The 21,762-nt window shown below is 44.7% G+C and overlaps 1 protein-coding gene across 1 annotated transcript in view; it reads left to right on the top strand.

Annotated features, from left to right (window-relative positions):
• Window positions 1-21,762, top strand: part of ADAMTS12 (ADAM metallopeptidase with thrombospondin type 1 motif 12) — a 111,256-nt gene that overhangs the window by 13,827 nt on the left and 75,667 nt on the right. Inside the window, exon 3 of the mRNA XM_080973385.1 lies at window positions 14,731-14,902. Coding sequence (XP_080829511.1) covers window positions 14,731-14,902 — 172 coding nt within the window. The remainder of the gene's footprint in view (window positions 1-14,730; window positions 14,903-21,762) is intronic.

The raw sequence follows: 21,762 nt of genomic DNA, 5'->3' as shown, positions 1-21,762 counted from the left end.
TCTGATAAAACAGTAAAAGTATTTAAAGGGAACACAAATGCAACCCTGGAACGAAAAGTACCAAGCATTAAAAAAACAACAACCCACAAACCACCATCAACTAGTTTACAAATCCGCAAGTTATCTCCAAGTATGCCCTTTATTGTTAGTTAATATGTTATTTCCCCATTAAATAAAAGTGAACTCTGGGGAAGGAGAGGGAACGGGCAGACATTAGGACAACTGAGAAGGAGGTTTAGGATGGTAGGCGTTGGTTCAACTGCAGGAGCAGTTCTGTAAGAGATTAAAAGTTAATTTATTCACATCTGGAACGTAACATGACACGATGTCATGTGCACTATATACTTGTCATTAACAGAAGAACAATATTTGTTTTTAAACTCATTTAAAATATTTTATTTTTAAGTTGCTGTAGCCCACTCTGGGACAACATGGATGGATGTTGTTATATAAGCTCTGGTGAGCCACTGGGAAGGATTGCGGGTCTTCTGCTTCCTGGCACTCAAGATTCTGACGCAGCCTTTGTGTGTCCCTCCATCTTGCTTTTCCTCCTTCTGGCATCATATCCAGTTGCTTATGCCTCTGTAGCTGATTGGCCAAAGTGCTTACTCTGCAGGAATGGCAATCACTGAATTGCTTGCAGTAAATATGCTTTTCTGGTTTAAGAAGGCTGTGATTTTTCCAGGGCTCATTTTCTCAGTCAGTTGCCCAGCAGTAATGGTTTCGTTCATAGAGATGTGTCGTGGCTTCCCCCTGTGCCCCACCAACCACTGTGCTTCCTGGAAGGCATTTTGTGAGGGCAAGGTTATACAGGATGTGGCATTGGCTCATAAACGAAATAATTGCTGTGCAATCAACTAGATGTTAAAGGTTATTGGCCTAAGCGTAAACCGACAGACACTGTTACAATGCATGTGTCCGAACCCAAATGCATATCCGTAACACATAATCATATAATAATAATAATTTTCTATTTATACCCCACCCATCTGACTGAGTTTCCCCAGCCACTCTGGGCGGTTTCCAATCAAATGTTAAAAACAATACAGCATTAAATATTAAAAAGTTCCACACACCCTTACCAAGAAGTTTAGGACCTTTTGCTAGACATTTGTTTGTTATGAATATGTGTTTACCCCCAGTCTCATGCCCACAAGGAGTTCTCACACAAAATAATGACAGAAATGTTGGTTTATTACACAAAAAGGAAACGACAGAATATGGTAGCTCTCCCCAACCTGATGTTCTCGGTGTGCTCTGGACTCAAACACCCATCAGCCAGCATTCACAATAGTCAGAGTTGTGGGGCAAGGTATCGCGCTCCCCAGACCCCAACCCCAGATAAATAAAGACCGCAACTTTATTGAATACAGATGAAAGAGGTTTGGCTTGGGCATGTGGCAATCAAATACTTCTGGCCCGCCCACCGAAAGTGACACATAGGTCAATCCAGGCGGGGGTCCCTAAGACTTATATCAAATAAGGTACCCCTTGCAGGGACTGCCATCTGGGGGAGTGCCTTCGGCCCAGGCCCCACCTGGGCACACAGACATGACCACAGGTGCGGGCCGTTTAAATGGGCAGGGAGTGGACGCAAGGGATGCCTTCTCCATCCGTCAGCTCCACCCCCTGGCCTAACATCCCCATTCCAGGCCTGCATCCCTATTCACCAAAACTGGGGTGCAAGCCAAGATCCAGCTCCTGATAGGTGGCACGGGCTTACGTCCACACGACCAATCAGGAAGGGGCTCTGATGACAGGATTCCCTTGTCAGAGCCCGGTGATGCCTCTGCCATCCCACAACACCACCCAACTGAAAGGGGTGAGCAAAGTTGTAGTCCAACCGTAACTGGAGGGCTGCAGGTTCCCTCCAATCTATGCTTCAAAAGAAGACCAGGAGACTACCAGGAAAGGCTTAAGGGATTTAAATGGGGAATACTTGAGACTTCACAGAGTGCCTTGCTTATAAAGACTGTGTCTTTTAATTTGGTTTAGGCTGAGGAGAGGCCATAACTGAGTAGCATCACGGTCTTGTTTAAGCTGCAAACCATCTTGTAAGCAATTTACTAGGATGCATTAATCATAGGCGCTTGACATGCTCTGAAGCGGACGTGTAATTCCACCTTGCGGTAAGATCTTGCTTCAATTCTATTTGGAACCTAATCAGCTGTTTGATGCTGCAATGAAACCTATTTGGGGAGGAAACAGGAACCTACAGTATTACATTTCACAGAACTGAAATGCCTTCATTTTCAATTTAAAAGTTTCCTGTTATTATTATTTTTTATTAAAGTGGCACACAAGTTTGCTTTATATGACATATTCATTACCCACACTCTTGGGTTTAAGAAACAAACTCAATAAACTTTGCTACACTCTGGGCAAACTGAATCATTAGCAGCACCATCATTTAAACCATCAGACTCCGCAGCAATTGGGCCTACATCACTGCATCAGTTTAGGAAGGAATGGCCTTTTAAGAGTCAAGGGAAAGGATCATTTCATTTATGAGGAGTCACTGTCACAGTCACTGTGCTGTTGATGTGCTCAGGAGGATACTGTTCCACTGATCTTTGGGAAGACTTGGAGTAGGCGAGAACAAATAACAGTCTTTTTGCATTCCTGATTGACATCTTTCTTTGCAGGGGGTCAAAGGATCACACAGTGTGTCTGAATTCCCTGTCAGATTTCCCCATAGGAAATGGCTTAAAAGGACAGGTAGATGACAACCTTGCAGTGACTGTCTTGTCTTTCTTTTTAATTTGTATCCTTTCCCTTCCCCAAAAAGAACTGCATGGGGTTAATCTGTTTCATCCTCTCACCAGTGAGGCAGGCTAGGTTGAGATTCAGTGGCTGCTTCCAGATGACCTGTTTATTTAGCATTCATCCTGATTGGTTTGCAGGGAAGTGAGATGACACCAGCTATTCCTCGACCACTCATTCTGATTTGTCTGCAAGGAGGTTAGATGAAGCCGTGTCAAACGAGTGTTCTTCTACACTTCTTCATTCACTTTTCCATCACGTTCCTTATAGCAAAAACTCTGGTCTTTGGGGGGAAGTGGGCTTGTTGTGCAAGAGCTCCAGATCAGCTTTAGTTGTGCAGCCTGAATTTGCTGGCGTGTGGTTGAATCCCACCTGAAAATAGCCGCAGCCTGGAAACACCCAGTAACTTGTGCATTGTCACCTACAGCCAGGATGGTCAGATGTGAAAACTGGGCTCCTGGACCTTTAATAGTTGTGTAGAAGATGGAAATTCAGTAAATTAAATGTGCAGGAGGCCTGTCATCATTTGCATTTTGTCACTGTAGATAGGGCCAAAGTGCACATTGGATGGGAGATCCATGTTTGCCATCAGTTCAAAATCTAGAATCCAGCTGTACAGTGTGTCGGAGGTTCCGTACGACGGAGCTGAAATAGCTCTCTTCCACGTCGTATCTTCGGAATCCATCAGGCTCTCCTCCTCCTACGGTGATTAACGACCTAAGCCTTTGAAGAGGCTTTAGGCATGCTCCCATTATGCAGAGTATACAAACAGCAGAAGGAGCTGAGAAATGTGTGCTACATCGCTACGTTTATTTCTAACTATGCAGGACAGAAAAGAAAAGCATCTGCTCTCTGTGAGAGTCAGTGAACAACTGGAACAAAGAAACAGGAAACCAGTAACTTCAACATCCGTCTCCCGTGAGACTTCCAACAGTCTGGAATGTAAACAGAGTCTCGTGACTCCAAAAACTGCACAGTGGCATAACAGAAATCTAAGACTCTGTGTGTGTGTGTGTGTGTGTGTGTGTGTGTGTGTGTTGAGAGCTTGCCATTTGTACCAAACTGCCTTGGGAAGATGTTCAACTGGATCGCTCAGTTGGTAGAGCATGATACTCTTAATTTCAGAATAATGAATTCAAGCCCCACACTGGGCCAAAAGATGGCATTGCAAAGGGTAGGTCTAGATGGCTCTCATGGTTCCTTGCAGCTCTACAATTCTATGATTATCCATATGCTCTTTTCCTAATAAAAAAAATCGCTTCTCTAGCTGCTTGTTTTCCCCACAGGTTAAACTGCTCAGGCTATGTAATTTAAATGAAGGTATTTTACCTTTGCATTTGCAGACATTGGTTGCGTATTAATTTCTTATCATGAAAATATTGTGTAATTTTGACAGACGCTGCTTGTTGCATTGTGGCAGAGGCAGCTGTATCAGAGAAGGGTGTCTGTGTGTTAAGGGCTGAAGTTTCTTCTCTCTCTCTCTCTGCCTGTTGAACACTGTAATCTGGATAATTGGAGACTCCATTTTCTAGGAAAAAACATGTATTTCTTCTTTTGTAAATGGTATTGACTGCATGATTGTCAGTGCTGGCTCTGGTGCTTGTTTAGATGCTTCTGTAAGCAAAGAAATGAGGTTTTCAAGAGCTTCCTTTTTCGAATAGCTAAAATGTCATTTGGGCTTTTGTTGCTGTCGTCATTGCCATAGAACCTAATTAAGTTAAATATGAGAGAACAGAATAAACTGCTTTATACTAGGTCAGATTAATGGTCCACTTAGTCCATTCTTGTCTACTCTGACTGGTGGTGGCTCTTCAGGACCGAAGTCCGGAAGAGATCTTTCCCATCACCTGGCACCTGGTTTGCTCAAGTGAAGATAAGGGATTAGATCTGGTGCCTTAAGCTTGCAAAGCTCACTGGTCTCTTACTGGTCCTGCTGTCTGTTGATTAAGATTGCAGTTCCTCAGGCTTCAGCATCTTGGAGATGAGAGAAACATACAAAGTCTAAGCCTTAAAGTTCCCTGTAGCTACCAAAAGGTTAGCTGCTCCATTTTCCAATGTCAGACCTGTCATGCTGTAAACATTCATTGAAAGAGAGAGAATGGGGTTGGGTTGGCAGAAAGAGAGAGAGAAAGGAGGTTGCTGTGCCCACTCTAGACTCCCCCCCCCCCTTTGTCTCTAGTCCCACTCACCACTGGCTTCAGCCACATCTACATACATGCAGCTCCTGAGAGATCCCCCCCGATATACACACACCGTATTTTTCGCTCTATAAGATGAACTTTTCCCCTCCTAAAAAGTAAGGGGAAATGTGTGTGCTTCTTATGGAGTGAATGCAGGCTGCGCAGCTTTTGCTGAAGCCAGGAGAGCAAGAGGGATCGGTGCACACTGAACCCTCTTGCTCTCCTGGCTTCAGAGATAGCCACCCAAAGCCTTCTGAGCGTAGCGGGAGTGCTCCCACTGTGCTCTGGAGGCTTTGCGTTGCTTTTGCTGAAGCCAGGAGAGCAAGAGGGATCGGTGCACACTGATCCCTCTTGCTCTCCTGGCTTCGCTTTGCTGGAGAGGCGCTGCGCAGCTTTCCATCTCTGCACAGCGTCCCTTCAGCGAAGTGGGAGGAGAAATGGAGCCCCTTCTGTTTCTCCTCCCGCTTTGCTGGAGAGGCGTTGAGCAGAGAGGGAGAGAACATTTTTTTTCTTGTTCTCCTCCTCTAAAACTAGGTGCGTCTTACGGTCGGGTGCATCTTATAGAGAGAAAAATACGGTATATTCCTGCCTATTATTCTGCATCATCTTGCAATAGTCCATCTTGCATATCCTTATTCTCCCCGTAAACCCCATGATTAATTTTACAGATATCTCACTATGTTTTCAAATATCATGTGCCTCTTATGAAACAGACAGATGCACACCACAGATCATCAAATCATTATTACTCCTGGAAAGCAATATTACTAAGAGTGTGCATTGGCTATGTGCGTATCACAAATTAGGAGGTGAATTGGGCTGATTCGGGGAAAGCTGTCATGTTTCCAAGTCAGATCATGCCTGTGGATTTCAACCAATTCTTTCAGAAAATGAAAAAGTTGTTGACTTTTCCTTTTTTTAAAAAAAAATATCAAACTTTAGATATGCAGATTCAGATACAAATCCAATTTTGTGGCTGATGCACACCCCTAATTTTAAACCCCAAATGAATTCTTGTATATCCTTTCATACTAGCTGGATTAATCTTGTCCCAGTGCATAGGAGAACAAAAGTGACTTTCATAAAAGGAAAAGATCATTTACTTGCTCACGAAGCCAAGGACAACTTCTAGGGCATATAAAATTCCTTTCCCCACCCTCTATGGATATACATAACTTCAGATTGGTTCTTTCGCCACCCAATTCCCTATGTTTAGAATATGATTAGGACAAAACAAGAGGGAAAATTCCTCATCACAAGCCTTTCAGAAATAGACAAAGGAACCATTGATCTCACAATATGCAAACCACCTAATCTTTTTACATGAGATGCAACCTTGAAAAGATAAAAATGTATAAATTAGAGCTGTTTCTAAATGCAGCAGAGACTATAGCCCTCTGTTGCAATTCAAGAACTCTTAAGAAACTGGAAGTGTAAGCGGCTAAGAATTAAGTGTAATCCGGTTTACTGTGTGGCTTGAGACACAGGGCAGTTAAGTTGAACAATTATGTTGTATGGGTGATATCCAACATCAGTTATACTCAGAATTGACCCATTCAGATCAATGGACTGAAAGTTGGCTATCACCCTATGTCTACAGCTGCTTTTCCTGGGACATTAGCCAGAATATTTATGAAAGTCCAACTCCACCCATCATTCCTGGTGGTATGTATCTCTGAGTAGAGTCTTGGATTTTGTTCTAGAAAATGTCCCAAGTCAGATATCTCAAGGAACCTTCGGTCCAATTCAGCTGAAGTCAATTACTTTTAGGTCCAACTGATTTCAATGGGAAAGCAGAAGCTTAACTCTCTAATTAAAATCAACAGGACTTGACAGTGCTTAAAGTTGACGGAGTCAGCTAAATGGTCCTTTCCCTGCTTCTAATAATACTTATTTGCAAAAGAGAGAGAGGAAAAAAACACAAAGTGTCCCATGACACCTTCCCCCCCCCCATCTCCTACTGTTCTGTTGTGTACATGTACTGTAAATAACATCATAAAAGTGACTCTATGGAGCGTAAGCTCACCTGGAGAGGTTCTGTGCTCTATCCTAGGTGGGTCTGACTTGAACCATTAGCCTCGGCCTCTGTGGATATGCTGTAGGTCAACATCAGAAGAGGTCCCTGTTTATTTCCAGAAGCTTACTTGACCAGCCCTACTCATTGCTCTTATGCCAGGGGATCCTACTGAAGATAAACACTTTCAGGTCCCATCACAATAATATAAGAAATATGCTGTTGGACCAGACCAAAGGTTTATCTGGTCCAGCTTCTATTCTCTTAGTGGCCAACCAGGTGCCTTTGGGATGGCTACAAGGAGAATGAGTGCAATAGCACTCTCTTGAACATATTTCCCAGCAACTGGTAATTCAGAGGAGTTCTGTCTGTGATACTGGAGATAATGGGTAACCACTGATATCCTTATCCTCCATGAATTGTCCAAACCCTTTTTAAAGTTGTCTAGGTTGGTGGCCATTATGACCTCCCATGTCATATTGTAACCATGAACTGTGTGTACTTTTTTTAAAAAAATCTATCCTGAATTGTCTACCACAGGTTGGGTCCTGGGTTATACTATTATGACAAAGGGAGGTAGAACTTCACTTTCTCTATTACACTATGCATACTTTTATACATCTGTAGCATGTTCCTTCCTTGCTCTCCTTGACATTTGCCTAAGCAACAGTCCTTCCTTGCACCCCTGCTTTTAGCTTGGAAGTGGCTCAGAAACAGACCAAGCCAACCTGTTTCCTTAGATTGGCATCATTCACTGGGGGTGCTGCTTGTCTTGCCTTAAACAGCCTGGGCAGTTTGATTTGTGTGCTGCTTCCAGTAAGGCTAGCATTCTGCTGAACCTGAAGATTGCTCCCAAATAGTCTGCGACATTAAGATAACCTGCCTTGCCTAGGAGTGACAAAAAAACTTTGAGCTGCGGAAGGAGCAGCAGAATTATATCCCCAAAATTGGGATGGGGGCGGGAATGGACATTCTCTGGTTGACAATGATTTATTGGAGATTCTAATAAAGATCTGAACAAAGAGCAAGAGTTCATACAAAATGGGGAACATGCTTTTGTTAAAATGATGACCCATGTAGAGCTGTAATTCTTATGGAAATAACTTCACTCGCCTGAATAACATGGCCTCTATCAGCAGCTGCAGGTAAGCGTCAACACTGATTAGAAAGCTGTTTGGTTATTCCACTGAGGCACTTGCATACAACTCAAAAAATCTGCCTGATTTGTCAAGCCCTTAGCGACCCCTGTAGCTTGCCAAAATTGGCATTTGTCCTTGTCTCCAACAATTTCATTGGCCTTGCCATCCACAACATTTCCCCGAAGCACGAACAGCTAAGAGGGTGCTTTGTCAACCTTCCTTTCCGAGCACAATGGATTTCTGCACCGACTGCGCAATCTCCTATGTGCAAATGCCTACGTTATGTGGAACGGCTGCCAACAGGTCTCATCACTCAGCACATCACCCAAGTGCTCACCCAAAATGCGCAAGACGTTTTGATGCCTGGAGGAAATGCATTAGCAGGAGGGCATCCTTGCATGTGGAACGTCCCAGGTTCAGTCCCTGGCATGTAGAGCTGGGAGAGAACACTGCCTGGAACTCTGGAGAGCTGTTTCCAATCCGTGTGGACAATAGAGCTATATGGACCAATGGTGTGACTGACTGAGCTATTGTCCTCCTTGGGCTGGGTGGGCTTAGAACAGTGTACCTGTGCTGGGTTCTGGGATTTTGTGGTAACAAAGCTGTGCCTCCACCTATGGAGGAAGCACTATAAGCCTTCACTGATTTCTTCCTTCAGAAATCTCAGGTAAATGCTGCCTCTGTAAGTTCTCACCGCTCTGGAATATAGGAAACCTGGGAATGTGCTCATACCAACTTTGGTCCATCTAGTTCAATATTTTTACTGATCAGGATTTTGGACAGAGGACTCTCCCAGCCTTACCTGGAGATGCTGGGGATTGAATCTGGGACCTTATGGATGCCAAACAGATGCTTTACCAGTGAACTACAGGACTTTTGGTTATCATCAAGTCCCCTCCGCACCACCGATGAGTCCAGGGCTGACCAGGCCTTCCCTGGCTGCTATTTATAGAATAAAAAGCATGCTCATTAATTTCATTCATGCAATTAACATCACATCTAGTATGACCCTAAGTGTTAGGGTACAACGTGCACAACATAATGTGCTGTACAGCGTTTCTTTTAATGCTGAGTGATCTCTGCTAAAACTCTGCAGCTGGTCCTTCTGGCAAAAGCAGGCTCCGCAGTTTGTGAAGTTATTGGTTTCATATACCGGCTCGCCTCCCTTTTTCCTCCTTGGTGATAATCAGGAGAGGCAAGCTGTATGTAGCTCCAGCCTTGTGCTGTCAGTGTGCCCGTAACATTCTTATGCAAAGCGCAGCAGATTGTGCAGCTGTTTCTTTCCAGCACCTGGGAAATGGAGCAAACTGCAATCATAAAGTCAGAAACAATCCCTTTTCTCACAAGCCCAGCGATTAAATTTGTGGCTGGCAGGATGATGGATAGCGACAGAGAAATATTTCTTCCTCCCTAACTTTACTTGTCACCCAAGACTATTTTTTTGGCAACTGAGGCAGAAAATGCAAATGGTGCTTCTTTGCAGAAATATAATTAAATGTCCAAAAATTTGCATCCCTTAAGAGTTTACCAGTTATGTCAACTGAGACTGAGCAAATGTAGAAGGAAGCAGAAACCACCCTGTAGCCATCTGGGCAACTCCTTCTGCACTCTGGCTAAAATGGCTTAGTTTACAGAGGACAGTTCTCTGTTTGAAGGGCTGCCCAGTCCTGTTTAAAGATAAAGAGTTGTAAGAAGGGAGAGCAAGGGGCTGGGAGTTGCCCATCAGCAGTTCACATCTAGGCAGCAGACACAATCTTCCCCGCTAGGATGAGATTTTATTTCTATTTAAATTACACTAATGACTTCTAAATGCACATCTGTACATATTAATTAGCAGTACACATGCACAAAGGAACAGTAAGAGAGGGGGGACAAATGGAATCATGGTGCACTTTGGTTGTATTCCTTTTCCTTTTTTGAAAATACGGTAAATATTCTTAGAGGTGGAAAGAGGACAGTGGCCCTGACTTTGCCAACTTTAAGTGCTGTCAAGTCCTTAAAGAGACTTAAGCATTTGCTTTCCTGTTGAAATCAGTGGGACTTAACTTTAGGTGGATTGGGCCCCTCAAAAAACCCAGAAAGCCTTACTGAGGTTTCCAAACTGTTTTCAAAGGCAGCCCCACACCCAATGCACTGCAGTAGTCTACAGGTGATCAAAGCATTGCAAAACAAAGGCTGCTTCTTTCTATGAGGAGATGAATGGCACATCCATCACTTGAGTATCTAGTAACAAGGCTGGATCTAGGGCACAGGTGGACAGCCTGGGGACTGCACATGGTCCCTGGCCTCATTTTGTGTAGCCGCCTTGATATTTTATGATATCGCAATACAGCCATACCTCAATAAACAAAAGCAAACAAACAAATGAGATTCCAATCTGAGATGGCCGTGATGTCATGGGCAGGCTGGATGCAGAGGAGTGAAGGGAGAGAAGTCAGGAACCAGAATTAGAAGTGGAAGCAGGAGAGGAGGGAGTTAACTTCACTGACGCAGTGTGATTTATTGCTGACCTTCTCCTGACTCCCACCCCTGACACATGGTGAAAACTGAGCTGGGGCATGTATGTGTCTTTATTCTTGCCACCCTTGGCTCCTTGGGGAGGAAGGATGGGATATAAATTTGATAAATGAAATTATAATCTGATCATTTAGATGTGTTAATCCAGGACACTTTTGTCTCTGGCTCCACCCATCACTCTGGCTCCACCCATCACTGGCAAGCAGCCCCCAGACTGATTATCCCTGAAGGAATATGACCCTTGATGGGGGGGAGAAGTTTGCCCACCATGATCTAGCTAGAAGCACCTCCTGACTGTGTGTTTGATACAAGCCACTTTCCCATGGTGAGCTATACCCAAAGTGGTTATTATTGAAAAGCAAAACACAGAACATAATGGAACACTGCAGCAAATGATCTATAGGTTTAAATGAGTAAACCCACAGTAAAATGAAAGTTTACAGACCACAAGGTTTTAGGTGGTCTTACTGGGCCCCATGGAGACTCAGCTGCCTGTTTAAAATACAGTTCAGAGGAGAGGGGTCTTCTTACCAGCCTAGATGATTGACTGTCAGCTCCCCCACCTCTCCTCAAGAGGAGACTGGCAGCAGCAAAAGGGAAACGCTGGACCAGACATTGATGGTGAGTCCACTTTCCCAGTAGCCTCCCAGAAGTTCCAGCTGCTTTTGAGCTGAGCTGAAAATATGGGAATTAACTCCATGTTGGATGATGTAACTTGCATACTTCTTTCACTTCAAAAAAAAGTTTGAAAAATTAATCAGTGGTTGTTTTCGTTTCTCCTTTTCCCTTGCTGGTTTGGATTCTGCCAAGCTTGCCATGTCAATCAAACCTGCAACTTCTTCCTTTTTTAGTTTTATTATGTTCTGAGGTTCTTAATTTTTAATAAGAGGACAAGTTGTACGGAGTCATAACAACCTGTAAAAATGCAACGTGATGGTTGTTTTGTAAAGTCAAGGAAATGTCTGCAGTACAGTCTGCCCTGAAGTAGCAGGGTAAGTAAATGCTTGAGTAGGCAAATAATTAAAACGCTCATCCGTTCCATGCCAACGCTCACATTTCAGGCTGTAGAGATCCTGGAGGACAGTACAGTAGCTAATGAATACATCATAAGAACCGTATGCAGAATCAACGGATGCCTCGGTGAAGTGGGAACGTGTCTGCACAAATTGTACAAACAACTTTGGTGAGCCAGGGAGGTGGGGGTAGGGAATTGGCACACAAAAAGGGAAAGGATAGGTAGCTGCTAACACTGGATATACGGTAAGTGGTTTTTTCCTGCTTAACACAGGGCAGAACAACTTAGCAAACAGATGTTTACAATCCCATGTGTGCAGGAATAGTTCAAATACAGGGTGCAGTATCTTTGAGTGCAATTCACCTTTTCTGTGCCTGCTGATTCTCCTCTGCAAACAAACCCCCGCATTACCCTCCAGATGGATTTGCTTCTGGTTTCAGAGAACAATGGGAAAGACAGTAATAACCTGGTGGAGCATTTAAGTGGGGGAAACCAGCCACAAGGGATAGGGATGGGTACCCTGGCCCTGCCCCAGCCAAGGAAGACACATGCCTCATAGTTAAGTCTTTAGTGACAAAGAAGCACTTACAGTGGTTCCAGATACATGCACACACAGGGGCTGCAACTCATAGGGACTGAGGTGACTTCACCCCCCCTAAAATTGATGGGCAGCTTGTGTTGCCACTGCTGCAATGCCTGCCAGTCCACTGGCAAGAGGCCTGCCAAGCTGCCAGCAGACCTGCTAGGCTTCCAGTGCCAGTGTACTTCAGGAAGCTGGCGTCAGAAATGTGCTTCCGCAAGTATGGCAGCGGCTTCCAGAAGTGTGGCCACAGTGGCTTGCTGCGGTTGCACGAGCTGGGAACGTGGTAGCTCCTCCTCTTCCTCCTTCCATGGAGGGGAAGCAGCCCTTGGCCTGCGGTAGTGGTAGGAAGAGGAGGAGGAGCCGCCACCAGCCACAGGAGCCAAGCTGCCAGGCGATGCCCAGATGCCCCATGCAACAGCATCGTGTCCGGGCGTTGTGCCCAGCACACACTTCTAGCCTCTAGGCTAGAAGTGACACACACACAGCTGGTCGCAGTCTTCCCCACCATGGTGAGATATAGAATATCTCCATTTAAATCATTGTCATTCTTTGTAAATTGGCATCTGCACATTTTAATGTGCTCTGCGACACAGTTTCCCACATTGCTTTACCAGATCATAAAGAGGCGTGATTTGCTAGATGCACATTTTCTCCCTGCAGCTGGGCGACTTTTGCCAGGATGAATATGTGAGATGTTTTGCATGCTGGGAGAGTGGAACTGCCCCCAAGCCCAGCCTAGTCCAGCTCCCCCTGAAAAGAACTCCAGCTGAACTCTAGACAATCAGGGCAACAATTGCAGCTGGCATTTTGAAAGCTGTGTCATGCATTTTTATTACTTTAATGTGCTTAGGAAGAATTGAATTGCCCTTTTGCGTCTTAATGTCTTTATTCAAGGGTTGGGGTTGGATTGGGTTGGGAGGGGGACTGTAGCATATCAGCAGACTAGTGGAAAAGTGATTTCCCTGATGTTTTTATAGAAAACTGTCCAACATAGGCCTGGAACAGGAGAGTCTTCCCGACTGCTGTGACTCATCCTAGCCTAGGAATGGTTGATAAGATTGGAAGAACTGCAATTGTTGGGTTTTTAGATCTTAGAGTCATGCAAATATGGGTAAAAAAGGTGAAATTCGTGAGATAAAATCTAGGGGCAGGGAGGTAAAACTAGTTATGATTCAACATAAATGACATAAGAAACAGTTCACACATGGTGTTTTAATTGCTGTTGGTTCAGTGTATTTGGTCCATCTTGACATCTGTCAGTGGTATGTTAGAATTGCTTCAGACGTGAAAAAGCTGCTGTTTTTTGTAAAAAAAACAAAAAACCACCTTTTGTTCTTACTTTGCCTTCACACCAAATACGTCTTCCTGTAGGTGATGTGCAAAATTTTGGCTGAATGGTGAATGATTCAGGCAGCAAAAGGGTAATTAATAAGGCAGCTCAGCACTAATACACCATAATGTATTGGGGTTAGCATAGATCTTTTGGTCTACATCTGCTATTAACCCCAACTAGCATGCTAAATGGTTAAGGGTGATTGGAGTGATAGTTCATTACACTGGCTACCCCAGCCATAAAGGGTATGGAAAATAATATGTGTTATATCCTTGCTAAATGGGACGCGGGTGGCACTGTGGGTAAAACCTCAGCGCCTAGGACTTGCCGATCGCATGGTCGGTGGTTCGAATCCCCGCGGCGGGGTGCGCTCCCGTTGCTCGGTCCCAGCGCCTGCCAACCTAGCAGTTCAAAAACACCCTTGGGTGCAAGTAGATAAATAGGGACTGCTTACTAGCGGGAAGGTAAACGGCGTTTCCGTGTGCGGCTCTGGCTCGCCAGAGTAGCTTCGTCACGCTGGCCACGTGACCCAGAAGTGTCTGCGGACAGCGCTAGCTCCCGGCCTATAGAGTGAGATGAGCGCACAACCCTAGAGTCTGGCAAGACTGGCCCGTACAGGCAGGGGTACCTTTACCTTTTATCCTTGCTAAAAGGGTAAACTATCGCACAGGTACACTCCAACTTAGATTTGCAATGAAGTGCAATATTTATATGAGAATACAGCCCCAAAGAGTGAACATCAGAAATCCTCCTAATCCACCTAGAGCCAAGATGGAAGTTCCTTTTTGTTCACAGAATAAATTCTTTGTCCAAAAGTGGGGGCTTGAGCAGGGCTCACCTCCTTACTCACCTTTTTCACTGATGACACTATGTGTTTTGGGGCAGAGGTGGCCGTGTCGCCACACCCCTCAGAAACTCTTGCCAGTTGCTAGGCAACTTTTTTTGTTTTAACCCAAGTTTGCTTCACAAGGTCAGGTTATGCTTTCTCCTCTGTCTAGTTGCCAAAATTCCCACCCACCTTTCCATGTGAAACAAAAGGTGGAAAAATCAAGAGAGACTCGCAAAAAACAGTATTGTATTTTCACATCGTTGGGAGCTTTCGGTGAAGGGTGGATAATAAATACTGTAATGTAATGGTTCTATGTATTCTCTCTCTCTCTCTTTCTTTCTCTCTCTCCCTTCTCAGGCTGGATACTTCCAGCTGCCTGATGGAGATTACTTCATTGAACCAGTGAAGAAATATCAGTCAGGAGAAGGCCCTTATGCCCATATAGTCTACAGGGCAAATGTCTTTCAGAAAGCTTTGCGGAAACGACGAGGCACCTGTTTGAAGGAGGAACAGACTTGTGGAGTGAATGGTACACATTCAATTTTTTTTATTTTAATGCCTTTTCATTCAATAACCCAATCCCAAATATCTTATCTGGAGATAAACTTGTCCCCATGGCTGTTTCATGAAGCATCCGGCAAAAATACTCTAATAGTTTCCCTCAGAGAATCCTGGGGGTGATAGTTTGGCAACAGTTGTGAGGAGTCAAGAGTTCAGTTTTATGCGACTTTGACAGTTAAGGAGGTTTTAGATTAGTTAGTGTAGATCAGGACTGGGGACCCTGTGGCCTTCCTGATGGGGGGGGGGGGACTCCGGTTCCCATCAGCCCCTGCCCAGAATGGCCAGTGTTCAGAAATTATGGAAGTTGTCGTCCCATCCCTTATATAGATATGCCAGAAGTGATATGAGGAGTGCCTGAAAGAAAGTCACTAAGTACAACAGGTTTCTTCCTATGGTTTTGTCCCACATTCTGTGGTATAGTGGGGCAGTGGGGCAAATGGACTAGAGACTAGGAACATCAGGGTAATTGAAAGTCCGTGGCAAGTGAGTGAGATGATAGTAAGTCTTTTGTGCATGCTTGTAACAGATTAGCATATGAAAAGTCAGAGAATGTAGGGGGAAATTATGCAAGGCTAGGTACTTCTTTCCTTTTCTTTGATGAGGTTCCCACACTAGCCCTTTAAATGAAAACACTTCATTGCAATGCTGTTCACGTTTCTAATTCAAAGTGAAAGGTGGCTTTTTAAATGGCTGAAGATCTTTTGTTAAAGCTCAGTATTTTCTACAAGTTGCTCCTATTGTGTCAGAAGTAAGGGCCGTTGAGTTGAATGGAGTTTACTCCCAGGAAACTATGCACAGGGTTGCAGTCATGCTGATCCTAATAAACTGGATATTAAGCTACTTACTGCTGCTCTTCAGTGTGCATGTATAGGGCTTGGCTATGGGAGCTGTCACAATATGCTCCTGCACTTCAAAGCATGCAGGACCCCTGGATTATAGGCCAAACAGGACCACAGTTAGAATGGCCCTCGGGGTCCCCTCCTGCCCATGAGCTCCTTGATGGGAAACAGCAGAAGGGGAAGGGCTTTGATGCCCTGCAAAGCATAGGCAACTTTAGGCCAGCCAGTGTTTCTCAGCCTGGCCTACCTCACAAGGTTGTTGTGAGGATCAAATGGGAAGAAGGAAAACCAAGTACACCATCTAGAGCGCCTTGCAATAAAGGTGGGATATAAATGAAAAATAAATAAATGCAGCTCTTACCTTTGTAAGAGGATCAAATGTGTTCCTTGAAAATATTTAAGAAGCTCTGATGCATCTTGCAGTTGCATATACAGTGGTACTTCGGGTTAAGTACTTAATTCGTTCCGGAGGTCCGTACTTAACCTGAAACTGTTCTTAACCTGAAGCACCACTTTAGCTAATTGGGTCTCCCACTGCTGCCGCACCCCCAAAGCACTATTTCTGGGTTAGTGGAGTCTGTAACCTGAAGAGTATGTAACCTGAAGCGTATGTAACCTGAGGTACCACTGTATGCCATTGTCAGGATGCCATCACATTTTGAAGTTTGAGGGTTTTGGATAGTCACCGGCAGTTGAGGGTGCATATTGAGCTTCTGTTTACTGTTGGGGCTCTTTTTTTGCAAGGTTACTGAGTCCTCCCTCCCCACCTTTGCACAATCTGAACAAGTAAAGGGTATTTCAGAGTTGTCGTTGCTTTATAAACTCTACGGCACTTTGTGACACACAAATGGGAGTTACTGAAAATTAGATCTCTGCCTCTGTCTCCATGTGTCCGGGATTGTGTGTCTCTGCATATGTCAAGGGGATGTTGTGTGATTATATGTGGTTCTGGTCCCACCCAACAATGCTTTCTACTGTAGTAATGGCTGTCAGCAGTCTCAAAAAGGTTCCCCAACCCTGCGTGACACCATTGTGGGCTATGCCGTTTGTGCTCTGGATAAATATCAACAGAATCGTAATTACCTGCTGTGGGGCTCCAGATATTCTGAATTAAAATTCAGGGAATTCCAAACATGCTGAATTAGCATGCCTGATGTGCCCCAAATCCTCTCCCTGGAAATGATTTAAGAAAGGGGTAGGTCTGTATGCAAGCTAAAGAAAAAACAGGAGGTGATCATGCATGACAGGATATTCTTTCTTTTTCTTTTTCTAAAATAACTGGATATAAACAATACCAAGCATCCATAAAGCAATGTCTGAAACACTAGGGTTTTTCTGTGCAGAATGGGCTCGGCAGCTCACGAACCATTGACTTTTGATGTCCTTTTGCTCACATTCTGAAAAGTTCATCTTGCATTTCCTGAGATAATTATCTAGTTTTCATGGTTACTGGGCCCTGCTTTGAATGGACATTTTCGGAATTGCTAAAGCATAGGAAATGAGATTCACAAAAAGTCACTTAAATTGTTATAATTTTTTTAAAAAACCAAAACTCCTGTGTGACTTCATTAGAATATGATAGGCTGTGGTTTGCTTTCTCCCCTGCTCATGAAAATGATATGAGAAATTGAGTCAGTTACTTGAAAGCTAAACGCCCAGGTGGCACAAATATGCCTACCGATTAAGAAATATTGAATTGGGTTAAATGTGTGCTCCACACAGCAATCTCTCTCTTTTTAGCTAGGATCCCCAGAGAGTGAGCCAGACTGAGACCACGATGGGTGTGTGGATGAGGAGTGTGTGCACCAGCCTTTCCCTTATGCACCAGAAATTGTCCCTGAAGGGAGCCGTAAATGCCACCTTGAGCTCCTTGGAGAAAAAGCTGAGATACCTCAGTTGGTTAGAGCATGATGCTGACAACGTCAAGGTTGCAGGTTTGATCCCCCTAAGGGACAGTTGCATATTCCTGCATTGCGGGGGGTTGGACTTGATGATTCTCAGGGTCCCTTCCAACTCTCTGAGATTCCATGAGATAAGTACAACAAATCAAGAGTAATTAAATAATATGATTCCAAGTACACCCATGGGCCCCAAAAGTTTGGCGACTCCTGTTAAACCAGACTTTAAGTAGGACATGTAGCCACCCTCTGTCACTCTATCAAAGGAAGACAGAGCAGAAGGGTCGAAGAGGCATCCCAGTTGCTTCCCATAATAAGGAGGGCAGGAGCATTCCTGTTGTGTATCCAGTCATCTGTGGCACCATCCATGGTGTGGTGCGTTTCTGGAGAGTTTGGAGCTCTGTTCCGGCATATTTGTGGTATGGTTTAAGCTAGGCAGCGGTTCTCAACCTGTGGGTCCCCAGATGTTGTTGGACTACAACTCCCATCATCCCTGAGCTCTGGCCTTGCTAGCTAGGGGTGATGGGAGTTGTAGTTCAACAACATCTGGGGACCCACAGGTTGAGAAAGGCTGAGCTAGAGGCTCTTCTGTTTTCTGCCCCGTTCCCATCCTACCATGCTTGAATTCATAGCACAAAACTCAGCCACAACCTTAAAAACTTGGCTGGGGAAAGTAGAAGTGTGGTATGCACAGTTCAACACACTGGATATTGTCTGTGCCGTTAGGCTATTATGCTCCTGTATTTGAGGTCATTTATTGAAATGCAGGCACTCTGTCATTGAAGAAGGGAAAATCACAAAGCTCCAGTCACCCTTGTGTGCGAAAATGAGTAGTTTACACAAACTATTAAAAAGAAGTTATTATCATCGAGAAGCATTCTTCATGTGTTAAGTGGGCTGATTCATATTGGTGTGATTCAAACCTACCCTCCATCAAAAATGAGTTGTCTACACAAATTACTACTAGGCCTACACAATGTAGGAAGAGCAACAATATGCCCTTTGCCGAGTGCTTAGGTAAGGCAAAGTGTCAAAATTCTGGGTTTTCTGGTTCATTCCGTATTATGGTGTCTAGAACCATTATGCAATTTCTTTTTTAATGGGGAAGTGAATGAAGAGTTCAAGTATAGAGCTGGAAGCCAGCAGAAGTTATCTTTGTGGTTTGTTTGTTTTTGTTAATGATGGAGATGTGTAAAACCGAACAATGAAACTTGTGAATCTCAGGCCTCTTAAATGTCCCAGATTATCTGTCAGGGAGGTCTGTTACACAAATGAATTCAAAGGCAGAAAATTCACCAGCATCACTTGCAGGTTAAAATTTTTCTCCATCCTCACCCTCTGCCCCTGCACAGTCCTCTCTTGTCTCCTAACTCAGTATACGATAGGTTGTTCAACCTTGAAATTCAAATCTCCTGGTTTCTTGGTGAGAGAGAAGGCTTGGAGTGCACAGACCCTATGATCCCCACTTAATGGCTCAGCAGTCTGCTGGTGAGTCAAGTTGGGAGATAGCTCTTAATCTGCATGCAGGCACTGCGTTCACACTTGAGTGGTTTATGCCCTATGCATTTACACAGTTCTGAAAGTGCTTAGCTTTCCAGGGTGTACCTCATTGATGGAGTGGGGATGTCTGATATGATCTCAGGGTCCAGGTAGGATCACATGACCTTTTCCTCCCTGTTTCCTTCCTCTGTCTTGAGCACCTCAATGTCAGGAACATGGCCTCCCAGAGCGCAGGGGATGAGTTAGACTCAGAGATTGAACTAAGTGAACAAGGGTCCGACTCTGCAGATGAGAACTGGCTGACAGAATTGAGACAGGGCAGCTCGAGACCCCTTCACAGGGAAGACTCTATTAACTCTCAAGAGGAGGAGGAGTTGGAAGGCAGCCAGAACATTGCTAGGCAACCAGCAGATAAGACGAGGTCTGAGTCTGTGTCAAGTCAGTGGGGAGTAGGAGGGAGGTCAGCCTTTCAGTACCCGTTCTAGGCGTTTGGATAAAATCAGAAGGCAGCGGAAGGGCAAGAGGGGAAAGGCGGGAGTCTGGTGTCCTTCCTGCTGTGGGAAAGGCAAAACTTCAGACAGACCAACAAACGTAAATGCGAGCAGGTGAGAAGCCAGGTTCTGGATGTGTCTTTTTGTAAATAAACATACATAAAATTGCCGGAGAGTCATGAATTCTTATTGAGGCTTGCTTGCCTGCCAAAGATCATTACACTCAATCTCAAAAGATAAAGTGACACAGTAGAGAAGGAGTGCAGCTCTAGGACATTTCCAACCACACAAGCAAGAGCAATGATATCATCTGCTGGATTGAGGCTGTCGGGTGTAATTGTGAGAAATAAGCAAAGAGGGCTGTCAGGGAATGGGGAAAACAATCAAGCCACAATCCTCCTCTTTAATAGAGGTTCCTGTTCCATGTTTGCAGTTTAAATGGTTACACAGCTCTGCAAGATGGTTTGGAATTCTAATGGAAAGGCAAAGGTTGCAGTTTAGTTCAGGGGCATAGCATGGGAGGGGGTGCCAGAGAGGCCATGGGACTGGGCGCAGATTTTTGAGGGAGCGCTCCTCTCCCGGGCCTTGAAGGAACCAAAATCTGTGGAGAGGAGCTCTGGGTTGGGCTCATACGCTTGGCTATTATGCCACCGCATATCTTAAACCAAGTTTGAAACAGATTTAAATTTGTAGTGCAGATACCTCACACCCTCTCACAAATGAGGACAACAGTCCACACACCCCACCATCCTAGGCCTAGGGGGCTCAGAGAACCCACTGCAAATCCTCCCTCCGATTTATGAAATACTTTCTTGTTATTTTCCTCCTTGTACGTGATCTAATAAAAACCCCTCTTCATCCAAGTTGTCCTGAAATTGGCATTGAGCCAAATCTGCAGCAGACAGGACACGCAATTCTCTTTTCAAATCATTTCCACCCTCCCCTAGCTAAGACTCCCCAGCTCCTTTGGGTCAAATTCCTTCTGAATTAGTCATGGACAGAATTAGTGAAGGACAGCTGTTTCACCCTAATTGCCTGGGGAAATGGAAGTTTTGTCACTCACTGTAGTTGGGCTCCACTTCCTTCTTTTTTTAAAAAAAATTCTCTTGCCAAGATAAACATTAAAAATGGCAAACTGGTCTGCCGAGTCTCACTTGGAAGGAAAAGAGATGATCATCATCTGTAAGGAGGATAATCAGTAACTGTATATCTTTATCCCAGTCCAAATTTTTGGGAATGTTTGCAGAAACCTTTTCACTCAACAGGAATGGGGTCAAGTCCCAGAGCTCTACAACCAGTGGTGAAGTGATCTGGGGTCAAAGACCTTTGACTGTTTCTGCAGCAGGGTCCCTGCAGGGCCCCTGTCTCCACTGTCTTAGAGTTGCTCAATCAGCATGAAAGGGAAAACATGCTTAGCCAAAGCTAAGCATGTCGGAAAACTGAAACACATTTACGTTTCAAGCGAATGGTGTGAAAGTTCTGTTATGTACGATGGAGTGTCATGGGAACTTCATGGAAAACACAACTTAGTCACTCCAAAATAATATATTTGCCCATATATTTGTATCTCTTGCTGAAAGGAAGCACATGCAGATGTCCATTAATTGCACAATCTATCCCTTATTATCGGGACGCGGATGGCGCTGCGGGTTAAACCACAGAGCCTAGGACTTGCCCATCAGAAGGTCAGTAGTTTGAATCCCCGCAACGGGGTGAGCTCCCGTTGCTCGGTCCCTGCTCCTGCCAACCTAGCAGTTCGAAAGCACATCAAAGTGCAAGTAGATAAATAGGTACCGCTCCAGCGGGAAGGTAAATGGCGTTTCCATGCGCTGCTCTGGTTCACCAGAAGCAGCTTAGTCATGCTGGCCACATGACCCGGAAGCTATACGCCGGTTCCCTCAGCCAATAAAGCGAGATGAGCGCCGCAACCCCAGAGTCGGTCACGACTGGACCTAATGGTCAGGGGCCCCTTTAGCTTCACCTTATCCCTTATTATCAAATGATTGTACAATGATAAGGTTATTGTATCATCTTAGAAGGGGCATGGCGGTGACTATCAGGCAGAATGCCACTCACTTTGGCATCTGGTCCCTGGAAGGT

This window comes from Podarcis pityusensis (genome assembly GCF_964106645.2).
Source record: "Podarcis pityusensis genome assembly, chromosome: 11".
Classification (NCBI taxonomy): Eukaryota; Metazoa; Chordata; class Lepidosauria; order Squamata; family Lacertidae; genus Podarcis; species Podarcis pityusensis.
This window is presented reverse-complemented; position numbering and strand designations above follow the sequence as displayed.